Genomic DNA, 15,697 nt, shown 5'->3' with positions numbered 1-15,697 from the left:
GACTTGTTAAACTCTCTACCAAGCAAGGGTGAATACTGTGGGAGCTAGCTACGGTAAGTGGGGGATCTCGATTGAAGGTCTATATAACGTTTATGGCTCCCTTTCCCATACTCTGCCGACCAAGCCCTAAACCCACACCATCTAGCCTTACATATGCAATCAGTGGCAAAGGTAAGATTTATTTGCATACTAGTCTTCTTGGAAAGTGGAACTAACTATAAGTATTCTTTGTAATGTTTTGGAATGACATATCAATATCAAAAGAGTGTTTTGTAAGGTTTTTTTTTGCAATACTACACGGAATTCCTTTCGTGATCTTATTATACCTTCTTTACTCGTGTTCTAATGGTTATCATTCTTTTTTCAAACCAAAATTATGGAAATCATTATGTTATACGACTAGTTAGGTAAAGAGATAACATGATAAACTAAGATGTAACACGATGATAGTGCAGTAAAAAAAATATATATATACATGCGCCCATGCCTTCTTTTATTATTGTTAGCTCCCACCGTAATTTTGAACGATATTGTTGGACAATAATGGTCAATGGTTAGTTTTCTTTAGTGCAGAACATATTTTTGACAGCAAAAGTATAGACTAGTATATATAGAGAAGCAGTATATAGTTCAAAAGTGGTCTTGTGAATAAAAATGGTTCCATCATTCTTGTTGGCTATCTCTCCAGCTTCACGTTGAACCATGAGAAGTCGTAATTTTCCTGGTTCAGCATAAATTTATGCTGGAGACACTTTGGGCCTTTTTATTATCGGATTCCTGTCCATATAAGCCTTCGAAGCGGGTACTGACGTTAGGTACGGGACATTGGAAAATTAATAGACATTAAGATCGTAACATCTATTATATTAAAGCTGAATTACTCACTAGACTTAAATTGAACCATGATTTTGTTTTGGTACGTTTTTCACTAAAAATGATTAGAGAATCACTTAATTCAATTAAATTAACCTATAGTTTCGATTTATCTAAATGACCATTATACCCTTGGGTCGATCACTTAAAACTAACTGGGTCGGGATGCGGATCCTCTCTGACCCAAAAATAGAAGAAAAAAATTCGCGGATCTGTTTGTTCTCCAGATTAATAATTTTCGGATCTTGTATATTATTTGATTCAAGAATAGTTAAACACACAACCAAACAGCGATATAATCCCTATAAATAAGGAAACTGGTATTAGAGTATTTAATGACTTCAGTAATATCAAATATTACTACTACCATACTTAATCATTATAATTATTACAAATATTAATAATAATGAGAAATCTTTAATACTTATCAATTGTGACTTTGTTGCTTCCAAAATAATCAATAGATTAAATACGAAATTGTATATATATGTAAACTTATTTGATTTGCTTTTATATTGTGAGATATTTACGGAAACAACAAATCAACTTAATACAATTAAATAAAAACAAATCATCATTTAGTTTAGATTTTAATATTTTCTTAACGAAATTATAATAATTAATTATGATTAGTATAGATGGAAAAAATAAAAACCACATAAATTATATATATGTAAACTTACAGAAAATGTGTATTTTATATCCCACATTGACAAAATATTTTGGAATATGGTTCATAATCACTATAAATATATGACTAATATGTTTTGAGTACAAATGAGCAGAAAACTTGATTTATCAGGTATCCAAATTTAACAGTTTAATTTGGTTATATATTTGAGCATATTTAAACTTTTAAAAAGTAAACATATTATAATATATTTACATTTTTTTAAAAAGTTTAAAAGATTATAAATATTTAAATTTTTATATAATGTTTAAATTATTATAAATATTTGAACTTTATCGAAAGTTTAAAATATTATAATATTTAAGTCTATAAAATATTTAAGTAATATTAATATTTTCACTCTTAAAAATTTTAAAATATAAAAAAAGTTTGAGTTAAATCTGTTAAAACATGTCTTTTATCAAACTATAAATTAAATTGGTTTTTTTCAATTTTGTTGAAATTTGATATATCAAATATTAACTTCTAAATGATAACCTATATATATTTAATCTCACTATAAATACAATGTTTTCCTAACCATTAAAATATCTCATACTAAAAACAAGCAACTTCTCCTCTTTCGACGACAAACCAAAATAAAGAAAAATTCATCCTCTTACAAAACTACTATCTGATGTTGTGGTGTGTTTATCATCTTACAAAACTACTATCAGATATTGCGGAGTATCTATTCTCTTACAAAATTACTATCCAATATTGTGGTACGTTTGTTTCCGTGAAAAACTACATTTTACAAACTACTTACTCTATTAGAATTTCTAATTTACTATAAACAAAGAAAATAAGTCAAAATAAAAAAATTACATTACAAAAATACAAATTACAAAAAATATAATTAACAAAATATATAATCTCGTGCTGTAGCACGGGGTATCACCTAGTCAAATATGTGTTTTTGATAATTCTAGGGTTTGTTCGTTTCTCCGACTAGTGACTACCACACGGAGCAACGTTGTGTCGGTGAAACGAGCTTCAGAGACGGACTCATTAAGGGCGGATGAGGAGAAGTTTGACTCTTCGCCCATGAAAAAGCACAAGGTCGACGAGGAGGTAATTGCCTCTTCTCCCATGAAAACCCCCAAAGTCGAAGGAAGACGACAAAGATTGTGATAGCGAGGATGACTATATCGTCTGGAACCATCTAAGGTTTAAGTAGGTGCCGGAAAAAGAACCGGATACGATGGTCGCAAATACGAATCAGATCCCGAAGTTCGTAAGCATGCAGTTCATCGACGAGAGCGATTATAATGATTACCGTCTTCACAAGAGCGACATGTTCGAGAGTAAGGTAAATGTGTATGTTTTTGTTTATTGTATATAATTTCCAACGGTTTCGTAAAGTTGTCTTAGATTACTATACAAAAGAAGATTACGAAAGTATTAATTTTTATGTGTATTTCTTGGGATTTTTCAGGGGTTTGATTATACCAGTTTACGCAAACAGAATATACGATTTTTGTAGTCTGAAAGAACTAGCGATTGACGAATAGAGATGAGTTGACACATCTGGCTTCCTTGTGTGTTAAGCAACTCAGCGACGACAAGGTAAGTGACAAAGTATGGATCCATGATCATCATATGTGATTTGAATCTCACTACTACATTGATAGGGATTTTGTGTGGAATTAACTGGTGGATATATATGGTTGGAGCTACGGTAAGATGGGGATCTCGATGGAAGGTTAATTTATATAAACGTTTATGGCTCGGGAGTATGAGAATGGGCCTCTTGTTGAGTATCAAGCCAAGGTGATGAGGTATGCATGCTGGACATTATAAACCTCCCTTTCCCATACTCTGGCGACCAAGCGCTAAATCCACCATCGATCTAACCTTACATGCGCAATCAGTGGCAAAGGTTGAAAAAAAAAATTGTATACTAGACTTATGGGAAAAGCTCCTGACACGACACTAAGATGCATAATGCATTCAAGTTATAGTTTTCATATATCTATACTATTAAAAAGGAAGCACTTTTTCAAGGCAAAAATGACACATCAAAATATATGACATAAAATGCCCCTGAATAAATTTAAAAGCATACAAGATAAGAAGGACATTGAAGTAAATGTCGATGTCAAAAATCGCGGATCCTTCTCTGACCCGAGTATAATTAATTCGGATCGTGTATAAGCAATTCAGAGTCAAATTATATATTAGTATAACTAAACAAAGTCTTTTTCATTCAACAAAGTCTCGGCATTTAAATTAGTGGTAACACGAGTGACCCAAACGTGTAATATCCAATGACCCATTACCAATATACGTAATAAATATAGTGGTCCAATAGATCGAAATATTTCCAAACACAACATAATTCTCTACATAAGAAAAAGTAATGACTACTATAATTAGGAAGATATTGTATACCTTAAACAAAAACGAATATCAATACTAAAGGAAAACAAATATACATTTATGTATTCATTCTCATGAAAATGAAGCATTTAATAATACCAATACTAAAGAAACACAAATATATATTTATGTGTTCATAATCACGCAAATGAAGCATTTAATAATTAGGTAAAATCAAACATTAGCAAAATTTCGTATATCACTCATGTTGAAAAGGGAAACTAACCTTATGTCCCAGTCACTCAAATTAAGACATTTCTAACAAAGAAATGATAATAATTAGCATAATTATCGGATACAATGTTTCCAAAAACAACAAGAAAATATTACACCAAATAACTCCTACTTACCATTATTATTTTGCTCATTTACTCGCAACTTAATTGAAAATTGTACAACTATATATAATTCGAATGGCGAACACAAAAAATCGTTAACAAAAAAAACGATAAACACTTCACATAGAAAATGGCTTCAAATAATGGATTCACCAGTCTTGCTAACATAAAACCTTTCAAGACGAGTTGGAAGATCCAAGTGCAGATCGTTCATGAGTGGAGACAATATACGATTTACAATGGGGAAAGCATAGAAATGATCTTAGCTGATGTAGAGGTCAGATTCTATTCATTTACTCTATCTACTTATATTTTTAAACCATGTATATTATTACGTGACTAATAATATATTAGTTGCTGACTATAGGGAACTCTAATCCATGCCATTGTTAAAAAGAATCATGTTCACAAGTTCCACAAAATGGTAGTTGCTGGAGAGTGGAGGTTTGTGGAGAATTTTCAGCTGACTAAGTCTATGGGAAAGTATAGGGCAACATCACATGCTTTAAAGATGTCTTTTACTAACACCACAATCATAAGCCGATCTCCTTCGCTCTCGACTGATTGGTATTTGGACTTGAAGAGCTTTGAAAGCATAATTGCTGAAGATGGTCTCTCAATGAAAACATCTTAATAGGTATGTTTGTAATACAAAAGTTTGTATTACTTTTTTTACAATATATATAAGTATAAGATTTTTCTTATTTTACCCCTGTAGATTTGGTTGGCCAAGTCGTGAACATTGGTGTGATGAAACAAGTGATAACAATGGGAAAGTTTCTAAGAGATTGGAGGTGGAGCTACGGGACACAGGGTAAGTTGAAATTATTTATATCATTGTATATATGGTTTTTTTGAATAAGTATATTACAAGATTTTGCTTAAATCCGCAGTGATAATTGTGTGACCTGTACATTATGGGATAAATTTGCTGATACCATGTAGGCTTCTGGTGAGAACGCAGGCAACAACATCGTTACCTGTTTACTTCGACTAGCAAGGATAAATCAATTTAATGGTAATAAAATTTTGTTGCTGTTGGAGAAGGTAAACTCTCGGAGACTAACGACAATGAGGTTTTGATTGATATCCCCGATGAGTTACTAATAAACAATGCAAGTGATCCCATAGAAGCAATAACCAGGGAGGTTTATGGAGATCCAAAATTATTGAAGGATAAGACTGATCCTAAATTTTTCCAAGAATGAGCAATTTTGTGCCCAACAAATGAGGATGTGGGCATTATCAACGACTTTATGCTTGACCAACTAGAAGGTAAGGATCTATTCTTCTATTATGTTGTTTTAATAATCTTACAACTATTATATAACTATTAAAATCTTTTTGTAGGTGAAGAACGTATATACTTAAGTTCAGACTCTATTGATCCTTCTGATAAGCGTTCTGCCAACAATCCAATGATGACTCCAGAGTTCTTGAACAGCATAAAGATTTCTGGGATTCAGAACCACATCATTAGGTTAAAGGTTGGATGTCCAGTCATGCTATTAAGAAATATAGATGCAAGAGGTGGGGTAATGAATGATACACGTTTACAGATTACACAAATGGCAAAGTTTGTTTTGGAAGCTATTATCATTTCAGGAGATAGAGTTGGAGATAAAGTGTTGATCCCACGATTATTGTTAACACCTTCAAACACAAAACTTCCTTTCATCATGCGTAGAAGACAATTGCCATTGGTTGTCGCCTTTGCAATGACCATTAATAAAAGTCAAGGACAGTCGTTGAGCAACGTTGGTTTGTATTTACCCCGACCATGTTTTTCACATGGCCAGCTCTATGTTGCTTTATCAAGAGTTACTTCTAAGAAGGGGCTTAAGGTGTTAATCGTTGATAAAGATGGGAAACCACAAAAGAAAACCATGAATTTGGTGTTCAAAGAAGTTTTTCAAAACATATAGGCAATTTATGGACACGAAGTAACTTATGTTACTTAGGTATGTATTTATTTAAGTATTACACTAAGTTTTAGAACTTCTGGTTTACTTTATATTGCTTTGGCTTATTCTCGGTTGGCTGAATTACAGGTAGCTATTGGTGAAGGCGTGAGTGATGATCAATGGTGGATTATGTGTCTTACATGAAATCAAATTGTTTAAGTTGCTATACATTCTTTTTATATCTTTGCAAACATTGCATTACCTATCATGTTGAAATCTATTAAGACTTTCAGTTCGGACCTATTTTTTCATGACATTTGTCTAAGATCGGTTCAACGCAGTTTTTATAAAGAAAGAGTCTACAATAAGACATTAGAAACCTAAAAATGTCCTAGACGCTTCAAGATTAATTATTTGGATATGGGAGGAGTATGTGGATTCAAGAATAGTATAGAAGTAGAGCTGATGGTTAAATTTTTGAAACATTTTTCCTGTTAATCATAGATAATGATAATATGACAAAGCAATATAATCAAAAGGGGAGGATCCCGATTTAGATTTCAAAACTGTCATCATCGGGGATCTAGAGATTAATTTGAAAAACAAATTTGGAAATTTCCTTAATCTAATTTTCATCTAAAACAAATTTCAGATAATTGAGTAAGTTAACCAACCTGATAGATGGCAAACCTTGCTTTGGGCGTTGATCGTGGACTAACCATCTCAATTTTGATCCATTGATTACTTGCAAGAAAACAAGATTTATAAAAGAAGAATGAAAACATGATAGAAATCAAAAACCCAGAAGAAATACAATATAAAGAAACTGAAATTGCTTACCTTGCCCTATAATAACACACATAGTGTTGATCTCACTAGATTCGGCCAATTATTGATGAAATTAGATGTCGCTTGATGTTTCAATTGAGTTTGTTTATGTGGAAGAAAAAGGTTCAACTTTTCGCCTCTTACCGTCGGACTATCACCGAAACTTTTTTCCATTGCAATCGGTTACTTTGTTTTTTTTTTGGTTTGGTGAATCGGTTTCCATGTTTTATTGGGTATTACAAAGAGATTATTGTTTTGGACTAAATCGAGCCTAACACATAATTGTTAGCCCATAACTTTAGGTTGGACTTAATAAATGCAATAGATTTAAATTATAGGATTTGTAGTCTAATTATTCAATTATAGGTACCTCAATCAAATCTAGATTCCCCAAAAAAAAAATTGTATCATGCTCTATAAAGTACTACAATAACTTGGATAATAATCAAGAGTACAATATGCAATTAGTTTTCGAGTTCGACTCGCTAACATAGTTTAATTGAGAAAGATTTGATTTTGATAAAAAAAAAAAAAACTATACTACATTCACATCAAATCTTCTATACTACATTCACGACACATTCTCTACTCTCCTTTATTCTCTATAAGAAATTATAAACGCGAACCAAATAACTATAAAGAATTGATTTCCTTTTCTTTATAAGTTAAATAACTTTGGCATAAACCAATTATAACCTATTTTCAAACATTTACAGACACAAATACAAAGAAAGAAAGCTTGGTTTTTGAAAACAATCCCTCACGTACGTGCGGGTCCGGATCTAGTATGTAAATTAAGCTACAAGTTATTGTTGAATGGAATCAAGTGTATGACGTATCATGAGGTCGTTAAATGGATCAATCCTCTATAAAGATGCTCTTAAATTCCAGACCTTAGATATACAATATTTCTAAACCCGAAAACCCGTAATATCTGACCCGTAATTCGAAAGGGTACCCGAACGCCCACTAGTAGCCCACCCCTTTATTGCAATCTATCACTGTTCAAGCTAGAACCATATCAAATTAAAGCAATTGGTTTGTTGATGATACGCTCCGTATAGTCGTAAAATTTATTTGGGTGGGTTTTAAGGGTTGGGTTTGATGATACCTATAATGCATGGCCCATATTTCTTTGGAAAGAAATTGCTACTGAGTGGGGGCATATCTGTAAATAAATTACAGCCTACGAGTATCATACATCAGTATTTTTTGGTAACCGTGTTGTATCGTCGTCGCCTCTCTCTCTCTCTAGCTGGAGGAATTCCCAAATCTCTCACAAATGGACAATTCTAGGGTTTCCGCGACGACGACGATGACTACCGTGATGAGCTACGATGTCGATGTGACGGCGAAACGAGTTTCAGACAAGTTTAACTTTTCGCCGATGGAAAAGCAAAACTTGGTCGAGGAAGAATACATTGAAAGCGAAACTGAAAGCGAAGAAACCGAGAGCGAAGTAGGCGATGGAAGCGAAAGCGAAACCGAGAGCGAGAGCGAAGGCGAAGTAGAAGACGGTCGGGAATACAGAGGGTTAGAAGACGTGGAAGAACCGGAACCGGAACCGGAGTGGGATGTGGACAGCTTTGATGGTCGGGAATACGAATCAGATCGAGAGATTCGTGACAGCTTTGCTAACGAGAATGATTACATGGAATACCGCCAAGAGAGGATCCAGGCTTTGGAGGATAGAGTAAGTAATCTCTCTCTCTCTCTCTCTCAATGCCATCGTTTCTTCCTAAACAAACTACTACTATATATTTTAATATACTCTGTCTGCCTTCAATTTTTTTAGGGGTTTTTACCAGATCCATTCAATTTCATTGGCGCTATTCAGAATCTGGATGGACCAGCTTATGGAAACATGACTAATAGGGAGTACTTGGCGGGTCTTGCTTCCATGTGCGTTAAGAAACTCAACGAGGTTAAGGTCAGTTGTACTCCGATTATTAGAATAATTTAAGCTTTGTTTTTTTTTTCTTTTCTTTTCTTCAGAATGATATGTCAGCTCTAATAAATATAAGATTGGATCATTTTCTTTTTCTTTTTTTTGCTTACTTAAAGGGAAAGACTGTGGAATTTGATAGTATTGTGAGAGCCACTACAAATGCTGGAGGAGCTAGTTGGAAGCTGTATATAACGTTTATGGCTCGGGAGTATCCGAGTGGGCCTCTCGTGGAGTATCAGGCTAAGGCCATGAATTTCGTTGGACAATCTCGAGATCCTGTTCCCATTCTCTGCAGACCTGCCCCTATAAAACCCTTTATCTAAGACTATTACATAGGTAAGTATATATATATATATATATATGTTAAGTCATTTTGCTCGGTGGGAACAACTTAGTAGTTGTTTTAATCTGCTGAAGAGCGAATGTAGTTTTGGAAGGTTCTCTTGTTTTGAAATTTCTAATACTTTCAAGCTTAATTGCAGATGGTTATGTTGATCGATGTTTTGGCTACCAGAAGACCGAGGCTTCCAGCTATAGTTATAGCTACGAGTTGGATCTGGGTGGACTTTGGTTTTTATCATTGTTTGCTGTGTAATGTGACCTAAACCTGCAACTTAATAAGTTGTGCGATATAATTATGAAGTTTAATGGTTAATTAATTATGTTTCTTTAATTATATATATAGTTTAAGAGTGGAGAGCTATACTGTCAGATAATACAGTCATTGGTCACTATAATATAGGTTGTTGATTAGCAACATTGGAGAGCTATACTATCAGCATTTTCAATTCCATTTGGATCATCAAGAGTTTGTTACTGAAACCAGTTTCAACATGAGCATCACTGCAAATATGTTCCAAAAAGACACTACTTGATTTAAGAAAGGGGAATATGACCAGACATAGTCTATTGTCTTTAAGTTTCAAAGTTTTCTAAACAATTAAGCTAGAGCCTCTTCCTTCTTCTTTTTGTCGTTAATCACTTCAGCTAGGTAGAACATATCACAAGTATCTGTAATTATCATCCTGCCGTAGCCACCATCTCCCCAACCAGTCCCCCATGTGTTTTGCACAAGAAAAAACAACTCATCCTCTTTAGTCATCCCATACCCAACAATTGTAAGTGCATGTTTGAGTGCTCCAACTTGTGGCTTAGGTACCCTGTAGATTCCCTGAAAATGTTTAGACGAAAATTGGCGTTTCAACTATTTGCTAAATACATAATATTGTATAATTGGAATCTAAGTAATTCCTTAACTTACCTTCTTAAGTGTCCTAAGACCCTCATCTATATCAACTGTTAAACCTACAAGACCTATGTCCACCTTCCTGACTATATCTTCGGCAGTTGAATTTTGTACACCAACAAACCTACCTTTAATGGCATAGGCCTTACCTGCTCCACCCTACAAAATAAATATTTTTGATTTTGGAATGAAATATTTACGATAACATAATAATTATTATGCATTTACACTTTAAAACTAATATTGGTATATAGAACTTACCAAAAAAACATATCAATAAATTGAGATATATGTCTAAATATTTACCTTCTTTCTTCCATCAATTTTTTCGATTCCTTTAAGGAAGATATGGTCCATTGCGTTCCTCAGAGAACCAACAGCCATATCATCGGTATCCAACTTCTTCTGAGCGATAAGCTCACCTGGTTTCAATTTGACCTTTTCAGCAAAACTATCTATATCCAGAAATTTGTGTTGAGCAATGGGACGGTTCTTATTGTAGGTGAACTCTAGTATTTTTCCCAAAACTAGAGCCCAACAGATAGCTGCGTTTAAAAACAAGATTTAATTTTATCAGTCCTAATAAGTCCTAACCAAATAAAATATACTCGATTCACTATCTCTAGAATTAGAGTTCAAATCAACAACCAAAACACTCAAACTATCACTTGGAATTGACATATTTAACTATGCACAAAATTTTAAATTTAATAGTGTTACCTTGTACTTGTTTGACAATTATACTAAGTAAAGCTCTGTGTGAGTGACTCCAATCTTTGATAAGGTAACTGCCGTCACCAAAATCCTAATAAAAAAATGAAATAAAGACCAAAGGTGAATGTAAAAGTTAAAGAAAATAAACAAGATCTATGAAGTAAAAAGAAAATGAAAAAAATTACCCGTGGTGGATGTTCATTAACTTGTGGACAATCTTGTTGGGCTTTCCGGCGAGCTTCTGCTTCAGCTTTGCGTTCATTTGGAACGTTCTTGCCCTTACCTTTTCCGCCACCTGCACCGATACCACCAATCCTTCCCGCACCAACACCACCATCATCATCTTTCTTTTCCATTATAATATTCTCCTTGAAACAATAAAAAACAAAGTCATTGATAGAAGTTTTATTTACTACCATCAGTACAATTACATGAACAAGTAAGAAAGGTTTCCTATCTATGGAATCATCTTAACATTTCATAGCTCTTTTTATATCAATATCTATATCTTATAGTAATCACACAATTAGAATACTAATCACCATAATTATTCTGTCACACTACTTTGATTTATGATGCTTACAATTTCATTCTCAAATATCTAATGCGTTTTCCAAAATATGCAGATGACATATATAACAAGCCTAAGCATGTAACTATCTATTTATTCAGAGCATATAATATAACATGTAAGAAGAGTTTTGAAGGACCTTTCTTGGCAGTTGGCACTCCTCGCAACTTATCTAGAAATTTGTAATTCGTGAAGGTTACTTTCCCTTATCTTCTATCCATGTTTCGAAAATCCTGAAAAAAGTCAAATCTGTTAAGTAAGCTTAACCAAAAAAAAGTAATGAGTATATTACGGATTAATGATTACTCATTAATTATATCAGATTCGATGAGCATATCGTGTATATGATTAGTCATTGCAATAACACACACACAGTACTACACACATACATATAGTTTTTACTTATTAATTTGATGAAGTAAACAAAAATCAAAACGACTAACTACATTAATAAAACCTAAGCTTTTGTTCTTTAATTTTACCATTCATAGAAAGCCAAAAAGGCATTGAAATAGCAGTCGATTAGATATTTGCTACATTAAAGTAACTCACTCATCTCTTTCCATCAAAACAGATCTAAGAACATCAGGAATGTCATCATCACCGTATATATTAATAACAGACCCATCAAAAAAAAAAAAAAAAACAAATCAGAATCTGAAAAATAATGAAAAGCGTAACACTATACAGTCTATAGTAGCGATCGAGTGCAAAGTAGTTCAGTCACCTCCTATACCAACCCTATATATATTCGAGAACAAATCTATAGTTCTTTGGTTCATGATAAAGCTTAATAAATACACATTAATTAATGTTACAGAAAGAACTATGGAAAGCAGATAAATTTTTCTTAGTTTGTTTTTATAGTTTTTATAATCAAACCCTACAAATCATGGAGCACAAAAATCCAAAAAGTAGGAACTTTTCAAACAAAACCCCAAATATTGTGTAAGCTATATATAGTTCATGTATTCAAACGCCCTAAAACCCACCAATGTGTAAAAACAACAGAATCCCCAAATCATATAACCTTAAGAAGAAGAAAAAATAATGAAACACCCAATAATGTATATTAAAAAAATCAGGGAGCTTTAAAATCCAAAAAGTATGAACTTTTCAAACAGAACCCCAAATTTTGTAAGCTAGGTACGCCCTAAAACCCATGGAACCCCAAAGTGTACATAAACAACAGAAATCTTAAATCTTGTAACTTTAAGAAGACAAAAAAAGATGGAACACCAAGAATATATATAAGAAAAAATCACGCAAAAAGTAGGAATTTTTCAAACTAAACCCCAAATCTTGTAAGCTAGCTAGCTTATGTATAATGTATTCAAACCCTAAAAAACCCATGGAACCCCAAAACCCGAGAATGTACATAAAACAGAGACGCCAAATCTTGATACTTTAAGAAGAAGAATAATAAAAAGATGGAACAGCTTAAAAAAAAAAAAAATCAGATACCTAAGAGAATATTGAAGAATGGAGATGTTTTAATTTGGGAGAAATGAAAGGTGACTGGACCATAAAGGAGAAAGGGAGAGTGAGGGGGGAGGGCACACTAAAAGACAAAAAAATGAAAGTATCATTGCTTTTTAATATAACGGATCTCTTCATATAAATTTGCATATTAATCAATATATATGTTCAATTTAGTTTTATCTCTTTTTTATACAGGAACCTATAGCAAATATTTTTCTAACATGTAGTCCATAAAATAAAATAAAATCCAAAACTGTCTTTTATTTAAAATAGTAACTAACAGATATAGTTATATATTATTAAATACTTTTGTATGTTAGTTACTATTTTAAATAAAAGACAATTTGTTTTTTTTTTTCATTTGAAACTTTTGTATGTTTTATCCAAAATTTAAACCAAACTGTACATAAGTTCTTTAAACATAAATGAAATCGTATAAACTTGGATTTAGTCTAAAACAACAGTACACTTGCTGAAATTAATGTCCGATCGAACGTATCGAGTGTTCATACAATAACATAATAAACTGAGTTTCCTAAAATTTTCATTAAACCTTTTTTAATTACAATAATAATATATATAAATTCGTAGTATATACGTTTGAAAGCAGAAAAGACTCTATTGTATCGAGTTGTACAAACATTCGTGTACAACTCTAGCATGGAGATTGGAGAGAGAGGAAGCGTCGGAATAGGGGTATGGGGGCGACTGGCGAGAGCGGATAACGATGAACTTGGTTATGTTCTGTGTTTGTAGGAGGAACTAATTACATCATTACTTGCTGTTCCATCTTTGCTCACAAAAACCAATGCTTACATCCCAATGCATTACTTATTAAGAGTAATTAATAAATTACTCGATCGTCATTGACATTGGTAGATATTATTTTTAATTAATCAAAAATAATACCAGTAATTAAAACATGGCCTATACAAGTCAATATCTCTGTCTCATCAGCTTGTCCCGCCTGCAGGTAAAAAAATACATGTATCATGAACATATCGAACCAATGGATAAAAGCATACTGTAGACTTGTAGTTAGGTGTAATTACAAAAAATAAAAATAAAAATAATAATAACTAAAGTTCATAAACTATATATAGCTTATATTTATGTAGGATATCTTATTAGCATAGATTATGACAATTAACGGTTGAGTGTATTTTGCATAGGCTGTAATGGGAGATTTTTTATATAATATGGGGCTATTCATGTATATTTTTTAAGATTTAGTTTAGCTTCTTCTTTTTTTTACTTTTATTTTTAGTACCAATCCACATTTGACATTTCATTAATAAGATTGTGGTAATATATGTATATTCATGATGGAGCCATATAGAGAGACGTGTATGAGAAAAGATCATTATTCTTTGTGTTTGTTTTTTGTTGCAAGACAAACATTAATTAATACAACAAAGTGACAAACAAAAGTAAATAGACAGGAGAAAAAAAAAACAAAAGAAAAGTATATTTTAAATCTTCAAGATTGCCGCAAAACAAAGTTAAATTATTCAAATTCTTTATCAAGATTATGATACATTTTTTATAACATAGGTTAAGGTTACATTTCATAAATAAGCAACTCTAAAATCAGCAAGGATTGGAGATAAAAGGGTACTTTGGTCCAAGTTAATCAATGATTCACCCCATGCCCGTTCAATGAATCATATTCATACCATGAAGAACCATCGACAAAAGACAATTTAATTTTGCAACTGCGACTAAAGTTACTGATGAGCAATTATTATTATTAGTGTTATTTTAATTTTTTGGTTTCAAACGTAATTATCTTTTGATTTGTTCTATACTTAGGTAGATTGATTTGATTTGAAAGGTAATGTGGTTTGTTCTATACTAAAAGTTAATGTGGTTTCAACCACATTTTTTTTTGTTCGCTCTCATAAAACAACCGATCCAAATAAAAGACTTGTTATAATAGTTCTATAATTGATTTGAAAGGTAAGTTTCAGAAACAACACAATTCCAATTTTTATATATATTACACATATAGTATAGAGGTGATAGGGAAATCATACCTACCAACCTTATGACAAAAGAAAAGACAGAAGCAAAACGAGGCTGCAATGTATTAAATATAGACTCCTATCAGCGACGATAGACAATAATATGTCACTATCAACAAATGAAAGGTGGTAAAATTGATTTTACTTTTTACTTTTTAGGGTCAGAGATGAAGCATGGGTCTTCCTGTATTTTTTGGTCAGCGACTGACCCGATGGTAAAACGAAGAGAATACTATGAATGTTAATTTGACATCTTTAGTTTTCCACCATTTTTTTTTGTTTTTTGGGTAAAAGGTTAAGTTTTTTTTTTTTTTTTTCTAACCTAACTTTAATTAAAATGAAACTATTCTATTAGTATTGGTTGCACAAACAGGAGGAAAAATGATTACAAAAATTGTATCTGATAATAATAATCTAGAAGAACGAGCTAAGGAATCAGTCTTCTCATTGGTCGTCCTTGGGACCTTGGAAAGGATAAAAGAAAACAAAGAGGCACTAAGCACCTGGAAGTGTTGAGAAAGTCAGTCACTCCTTCGGAGATTGCACTATCGAAAGTAACTTTGCAGAATCGTCTCGAACCTCCGACAATCAATTTCTCTGGAAAGAATATACTCCATCGCCCATAACAATGCTTATCTGCATGGAGAAGGGATGCACTGCAATTTAAGTTTTTATACCAATTTTCTGATTTTTTTTTTTCTGTACAACTGATTGAAA

The 15,697-nt window shown here is 32.5% G+C and overlaps 3 protein-coding genes and 2 pseudogenes across 3 annotated transcripts; 4 read left to right on the top strand and 1 right to left on the bottom strand.

Annotated features, from left to right (window-relative positions):
- The first annotated feature begins 92 nt into the window (after positions 1-92).
- On the top strand, positions 93-3,236 carry LOC147929257 (uncharacterized; annotated as a pseudogene).
- A 1,157-nt stretch (positions 3,237-4,393) lies between these two features.
- On the top strand, positions 4,394-5,471 carry LOC147929256 (uncharacterized). The gene is made up of 4 exons (XM_087480541.1): positions 4,394-4,540; positions 4,631-4,874; positions 4,982-5,077; positions 5,311-5,471. Exons 1-4 carry the CDS (start codon positions 4,394-4,396, stop codon positions 5,469-5,471), a joined length of 648 nt encoding a protein of 215 aa, XP_087336667.1.
- Positions 5,472-5,519: 48 nt separating this feature from the next.
- On the top strand, positions 5,520-6,188 carry LOC147929255 (uncharacterized; annotated as a pseudogene).
- Positions 6,189-8,138: 1,950 nt separating this feature from the next.
- On the top strand, positions 8,139-9,616 carry LOC147929254 (uncharacterized). The gene is made up of 4 exons (XM_087481408.1): positions 8,139-8,688; positions 8,791-8,925; positions 9,060-9,279; positions 9,426-9,616. The coding sequence occupies exons 1-3, from the start codon at positions 8,278-8,280 to the stop codon at positions 9,264-9,266; spliced, it is 753 nt and encodes a 250-aa protein (XP_087337534.1). The 5' UTR covers positions 8,139-8,277; the 3' UTR covers positions 9,267-9,279; positions 9,426-9,616.
- A 97-nt stretch (positions 9,617-9,713) lies between these two features.
- LOC104774357 (uncharacterized) lies at positions 9,714-13,034 on the bottom strand. The gene is made up of 7 exons (XM_087481407.1): positions 12,939-13,034; positions 11,614-11,707; positions 11,089-11,271; positions 10,910-10,994; positions 10,496-10,734; positions 10,205-10,348; positions 9,714-10,114 (listed from the first exon to the last, which is right to left on the bottom strand). Exons 3-7 carry the CDS (start codon positions 11,257-11,259, stop codon positions 9,884-9,886), a joined length of 870 nt encoding a protein of 289 aa, XP_087337533.1. The 5' UTR covers positions 11,260-11,271; positions 11,614-11,707; positions 12,939-13,034; the 3' UTR covers positions 9,714-9,883.
- Positions 13,035-15,697: the final 2,663 nt, after the last annotated feature.

This window comes from Camelina sativa, chromosome 13 (genome assembly GCF_030686135.1).
Source record: "Camelina sativa cultivar CO46 ecotype springtype chromosome 13, ASM3068613v1".
Lineage (NCBI taxonomy): Eukaryota > Viridiplantae > Streptophyta > Magnoliopsida > Brassicales > Brassicaceae > Camelina > Camelina sativa.
The sequence above is the reverse complement of the archived record's forward strand: the minus strand, read 5'-3'. Positions and strand labels throughout refer to the sequence as shown.

Excerpts from the sequence above, each read along its gene's own strand:
- LOC104774357 (XM_087481407.1), bottom strand. The coding sequence starts at position 11,259 with ATGGAAAAGAAAGATGATGATGGTGGTGTTGGTGCGGGAAGGATTGGT. Across the intron at positions 10,995-11,088 it reads TTAATGAACATCCACCACGG|GATTTTGGTGACGGCAGTTA; the intron begins GTAATTTTTTTC and ends TTTTTTTATTAG. Across the intron at positions 10,349-10,495 it reads AAATTGATGGAAGAAAGAAG|GGTGGAGCAGGTAAGGCCTA; the intron begins GTAAATATTTAG and ends TTTATTTTGTAG.
- LOC147929254 (XM_087481408.1), top strand. The coding sequence starts at position 8,278 with ATGGACAATTCTAGGGTTTCCGCGACGACGACGATGACTACCGTGATG. Across the intron at positions 8,689-8,790 it reads TCCAGGCTTTGGAGGATAGA|GGGTTTTTACCAGATCCATT; the intron begins GTAAGTAATCTC and ends CAATTTTTTTAG. Across the intron at positions 8,926-9,059 it reads AGAAACTCAACGAGGTTAAG|GGAAAGACTGTGGAATTTGA; the intron begins GTCAGTTGTACT and ends GCTTACTTAAAG.
- LOC147929256 (XM_087480541.1), top strand. The coding sequence starts at position 4,394 with ATGGCTTCAAATAATGGATTCACCAGTCTTGCTAACATAAAACCTTTC. Across the intron at positions 4,541-4,630 it reads TGATCTTAGCTGATGTAGAG|GGAACTCTAATCCATGCCAT; the intron begins GTCAGATTCTAT and ends TGCTGACTATAG. Across the intron at positions 4,875-4,981 it reads AAGCATAATTGCTGAAGATG|ATTTGGTTGGCCAAGTCGTG; the intron begins GTCTCTCAATGA and ends TTACCCCTGTAG.